A 6000-nucleotide genomic window follows, 5' to 3' on the forward strand; every position below is an offset into this window, starting at 1 on the left:
GTAGGGTTGGGTGGTATCCTGGTTTTCATATCGTCATACCATCCATCATTCTCTCACCCCGGGAGATGCATGTGTACTAAACTGGTAATAATGTGACAGTCAAAAAAAAAACATGCCCAAAACCCAAATTGGAGGTCCATTACCAGAATGCTAACAAAATTAGCACAAGTAATAGCAACTTTCCATGGAGCCTGCTAGCTAAATGTGATAAATTGCAAAGACAGGCAATCCAGCTCACAAAGTTTTACACATATAGGTAGGAGATACCAAATGTCATTTTTGGTGAGTTTAGACATTTACAAGCGAATGTGAACGAGAGAAAGTTGAGACGCATGCAGTACTGGCTCACGAGCAGCATGTCTACACCAAAGATTTTATAACTAACCCCATCTGTGTCAACACACTGTGTCTGTGTGGAGTCTGCTCTGCTTGGAGAAGAGGGGGGCGGAGCAGGTGGGCCGAGAACAGAGAGAAGAAAAAAAATGAAGGAAATCAACATAGCAATGGCAGCTGTACAGATAACTCATGCAAAAGCCTTTTACTTCTCCAACATGGCAGAAAGTTAAAACAATATGATGCCCCGTCACCTTGTTATTTCAGCCACATACTTAGATTAGGCCTGGTTCGCAGTTGACGTTCCAATTCATACCAAAAGTGTTTGATGGGGTTGAGGTCAAGGCCCTGTGCAGGCCAGTCAGGTTCTTCCACACCGATCTCAACAAACCATTTCTTTATGGACCTCGCTTTGTGCACAGCGAACATTGTCATGCTGAAACAAAACTGTTGCCACAAAGTTGGAAACACATAATTGTCTAGAATGTAATTGTATGCTGTAGCGTTAAGATTTCCCTTCACTGGAACTAAGGTGCCTAGCCAAACCATGAAAAACAGCCCAAGATCATTATTCCTCCTCCACCAAACTTTACAGTTGGCACAATGCATTGGGTCAGGTAGCGTTCTCCTGATATCCACCAAACCCAGATTCATACACCAGACAGTGAAGCGCGATTAATCACTCCAGAGAACGTTTCCACCGCTCCAGAGTCCAAAGGTGGCGAGCTTTACACACCACTCCAGCCGACGCTTGGCCTTGCGCATGGTGATCTTAGGCTTGTGCACGGCTGCTCGGCCATGGAAACCCATTTCATGAAGCTCCCTACGAACAGTTCCTGTGCTGACGTTGCTTCCAGAGGCAGTTTGGAACTGAGTGTTTCAACCGAGAACAGGCGATTTTTACGCACCACACACTTCAGCACTCACTGGTCCCGTTCTGTGGGCTTGTGGCCTACCACTTTGCAGCTGAGCTGTTGTTGCTCCTAAACATTTCCACTTACAGCAATAACAGCAATTACAGTTGACAGGGGCATCTCCAGTCGGGAAGAAATTTGATGAACTGGCTTGCTGGACATGTGGCATCCTATGACGGTGCCACGTTGAAAGTCACTGTGCTCTTCAGTAAAGCCAATCTACTGCCAATGTTTGTCTATGAAGATTGCATGGCTGTCTTCATATGGTCACATGCCACAAGGCAACTTTGAAGCCAGAAACTGTCAATAGGCTGGTGTTCCTGGCACAGAACTTGTGAAGAGGGAGGCAGTGAATTGTTACAGGTTGAACTGAGAAACATAGACTGTCTGGTGAATGCTTGAATTAGTTAGTTTGAAAAGTTTTACAACTTGAATTAATAATGACCAGTATTATGCTGAAAAAAACAGACTGCACTTATATTTGGCAGGACAAAGCTTAAAAAAATAAGTTAATTTTCTTTACATCCTGAATACTTTAAATATTTGTTTTATTTAATTGTACTGCATATATATTTAACTCATACCTTTGCATATGTTTTGTGTTTGCACAGGTTTACCATAGAAGTAAAAAAATAAAGTGTGATGCTTTCTGTTTCTATAGGGTTAAAAGCAATATTTTCTCATGTATTAACTTTGAAGGACTCAAAATGTTTGTTTTATTAAAGTACAGTATATCGTGATATATCGTTATCGTCCAGAAAGTGGAAAATATTGTGAAATAAACTTTAGTTCATATCGCCCACCCCTACCACAAACACACACTGTTAAAGTGTGAATGATTTGGCTGAGAGCATGCTGCATCAAACAGAGAGAAAATATGCCTAATTAGTACTCATTACAATAAGAGCCAGGCTTTCAACAAGCAAACAACTGCATCAAAGGTTAACAATTCAGATCAAATGGGAATGTGACAACCCACTTCAATGATGTCATGCGATTCCATTTACCAAATAGAGGCAATTGGGCTGTTGCCAAAAGCTCCATGGTAAGGGGCTTGGACATACTTGTCATGAAATCCCCTCATTAACATAAAGCATGTTAACCCCCACTGTGACGTACCAGTATCTGTTAACTTGCCCAGGCCGGACCAAATCTGAACCAATCAGACGTAGATGTTTCACAAGTTTGGACAGCACAGTAGAGAACAGTATAATGTACTATATTATACATAAGCTATCTGTACTTTGCTGCACTGTGATGTCCAAAATTGTGAAACATGGACGTGCATGATTGGTTCCGATTTGGTCTGGTACGGACAAACCAAATGTGGTCTTTGTGACACAGGAGGTTGGTGGCACCTTAATTGGGGAAAACGAGCTCATGGTAATGACCGGAGCGGAATGGTATCAAAAACATGGCTTCCAGGTGTTTGATGCCATTCTATTGGCTCTGTTCCGGCCATTATTATGTGCGGTTCTCCCCTCAGCAGCCTCCTGTGCCTTGGGAGCGGAGCTCATTACAACAATAGCCAGTGTGTAGAATAATACCCAAATACGCAAAAGAAGGATATTACATATTTGTACCTATTCAGGATACATCACCATGAAGAGAATGATATGCATTATAATGCATTTCTGTATAGTACAGATAAGGGACCTATGATGCAATTCCGTTGCCGTCATTTCGTTACCAGATGTAAATTCACCTCCTATAGTTGAATAAACAAAATATTTTTTTATCAAACTCAAGGTATCATGTCGTAAAATCTGAGTGAGATTCTACCGCAATTCTGTTACCAAACTTTGCATCTACACAGTTCTTCCAGTAAATGTGTTATGACATTCTCTGTGTAACTTGATCAAAGTAGGTCTTGTACTTAGAGTTGTATGGTTTGTTAAACTTTGAAATCAATGTTTTTTGCTTGGCATACATTTTAAAAATCTGAGTCAAAGCATAATTCCGTTAATGTGGAATTGCCCAGTACACAACACACATTTCGAATAGCAGTAAACCGGTCATTGTTTTCCCAGAGGCAGACCAAAGGTGTCAGCAGAACACTCATTCTAAAACCACAGCTGGAAAGGTTAGAGCATGGAGGGACTCTTCTGCAGGCTCACAAATGACTCATCTATCTCTAGATTTTATCTATCTCTAGATTTCATCAGGCAGCTGATGATAAGTGCCTGTAAACTCACAGTGACAACTGATCAGCAGTACCAAGAACTCAGGCTGGAGTGATAAACATGAAATTTAAAGGGAATCACATAAAAAATTCTGAATGCATATCGTGATGATGTCATCTTAGTTTCCCATTGCAGTGACAGCCCAGAAATAGGTTTCTAATGTGGGGGGTCATTTCTCCCACTCTGCTGAGAAGTATTTATGCTCCACTCATACAGGAGTAATAAAGGACTAGTGCACTACTTTGGTGGGGGAGAGGGACTAATCCAATTTATTTATATATTTTTTTCTTTCAGGGGGTGCTGCAGCACCTCTGCACACCTAGCTACTTCCCACAGCTATGCCAACTACTGATGTTTAATCCTACAGGTAGCCTAAGTGATATATTCTAACAGATGTTTCAAGCTACAGATGTCTTGTTTCAATCTGGTGATACTAATGTCAATTTCAGAGATTCACTTGGGAGCTGCTTTATTCTAGCAGCTCCATACAGCTATTATGAAGTAGTAAGGTCCCTCATTCCCACCCCATCCCCCTCTCTGGCTACCAACAGCACACCTAGACGACTCAATTCACTCACTATCCATACAATAATGAAATGCATGGCCACACAATGCAACATGCCTACGTCAATCAATAAATCACAGTATTACTACGGTTAATGTTGGTTTCAATCAATTGCGATGCTTTACTGCAGGAGTAAAACAACACCCGTTCAGACATACCTTGTGGATGTGCCCTTCCTCACATCGCATATGCTGCATTTAAAAGCCTCTGCACTGTTCTTGAAGGTGCAGACGCTACAGTCCCAATATCCGTCGTCAGCACTTGGTTTAGCTTGTCTTTTTGGCCTTAGAAATATAAAAATGTAAAGTCAAGTTAGTTTATTACATATAATTATTTTGATAATGACTGTTGTTAGTGCTGACGACATGCAATAGCCCCTAAATTAAAAATCGGCTAACTTAAACCAATACAGAAGAAACAAAAATCGCTGTCAGGTTATCCATTCGAATCCCGAATAACCTACGCAGCGCGAGTTTCTCGATTAGATCAGTCACTAGCTAAAATCAAGGTCCATGCTATCTGGGATCCTTGGGACGTCCCTATCCCATTGAAGTTGACGTTTAAAATTGTTATGGTAGGGGTTGTTATGGTTGGGGTAGGAGTTAAGATTAGGATAGGGTTGACCCAAGGATTCCTGATAGCACTAACCCTAGAATCAAGCGACCTAGCTCGAATTTCGGTTAGCTAGCTAGCTAACGTTACAACATTCGATTGTATCGCGGCTTAGCCTAATGTCTGTTCGGGGCTAGGCATGTTAACTAGCAAAACGAATGTCAAATAATGTCCATTCGACATTGATCTTCGAACGACTTCTGTTGACATTGAATATAATTTTCTAGAATGGCAGGCATATCCACTGAAAAATTCCCTTTGTCTGAGAGTGACTGGTAGAGAGTAGGGAGCGAGAAGCCGCCATAGTGCCTGTGCACTATTCTAGCTCTGGCATACAAACTGAAAAAAGGGAGAAACACTCCTTGAGAAATCATCCGAATATCAACCGCAAACGCCATGGAATTATCGCAAAACAAGTCTAAATCGACACAAAACCGACTGGGGTATACGGTTAAATACCTGGTAGGGCTTTTCTTGTCGCCCATGGTGAAGAACTGTCTTCCAAAAGAAGAAAAGGTCTTCAGTAATAATCAGTAATTGTTGTAGGTTCTGCGCGGAGGATCCAGATAGAACCGCTGCTAAAGCTGGCAGTTAAGCTCGCATTCAGCGGCAGGGCGACTGCACACCGCGTGACTCCAAGACGCCCAATCACCGCATGCCTCGGTTTAAAAGTCTGGTTGGAAATAAGAGAAATAGGTAGCTCGCTATATATTTCCCCGAAATATTCTGTATCGAAATGAGATGATGCGGTTTATAGTCGAAATTTAGGAATAAGAGTGCCAGCCCAATGTATTCACAGGTTTCGTGAGTGTCATACTGTGCAGTACCACAGCATGAGCTGGTGTTATTGCATTTTATCCCTACACACATTGAAGATGTAGCTGGTGGAGTTCATCTTGGGACACAGGTGCATAGAAAGTTATTCCCCATCATCCCCTTTCAATCGTGACAGGTGTAAGAGTCAAAATGTCTAGGACTACTAATAAACAAATGCAAAAATGTATGTTGAGTGCTATCAGAGCAGTCCAGTCAATTTAGCCTGTAGGGCTTTTGTCCCTATCATACCTGTCCGTGAGATTAGCCTACTGTCTTTGCATTAAGACGGACATGTTTCAGTTGTTTCATCTTCTGTGGTTGTAGTGTGCCCACACTGCCTAACATTTGAAAGGACTCAAGGAAATGGGGATTGCCTTATGTTTCAAATAAGACGTAGAAGAAAGAAAGGATTACCTCAGACACTAAACATTCACCTTGAATGATCATTTGTATTTAGATTACAAATGTTCACCTTACTCATCATTTCCAAAATTCCAGACATCCTGGAGGACCCCCATGAAGGCCTCCCTCCCTCCTGCACAGGACAAGACTCTCTGTGGAGGAGATGAAGCATGAA

General features: G+C 41.8%; 1 protein-coding gene across 1 annotated transcript in view; it reads right to left on the minus strand.

Annotated features, from left to right (window-relative positions):
- The window catches only part of LOC135542163 (RING1 and YY1-binding protein B-like), a 43892-nt gene extending 38652 nt beyond the window's left edge, over nucleotides 1–5240 (minus strand). Inside the window, exons 1-2 of the mRNA XM_064968889.1 lie at nucleotides 5067–5240; nucleotides 4154–4279 (exon numbers count right to left, since the gene is read on the minus strand). Coding sequence (XP_064824961.1) covers nucleotides 4154–4279; nucleotides 5067–5092 — 152 coding nt within the window. The 5' untranslated portion in view covers nucleotides 5093–5240. The remainder of the gene's footprint in view (nucleotides 1–4153; nucleotides 4280–5066) is intronic.
- Nucleotides 5241–6000: the final 760 nt, after the last annotated feature.

This window comes from Oncorhynchus masou, chromosome 6, assembly GCF_036934945.1.
Source record: "Oncorhynchus masou masou isolate Uvic2021 chromosome 6, UVic_Omas_1.1, whole genome shotgun sequence".
In the NCBI taxonomy this organism is placed as follows: domain Eukaryota; kingdom Metazoa; phylum Chordata; class Actinopteri; order Salmoniformes; family Salmonidae; genus Oncorhynchus; species Oncorhynchus masou.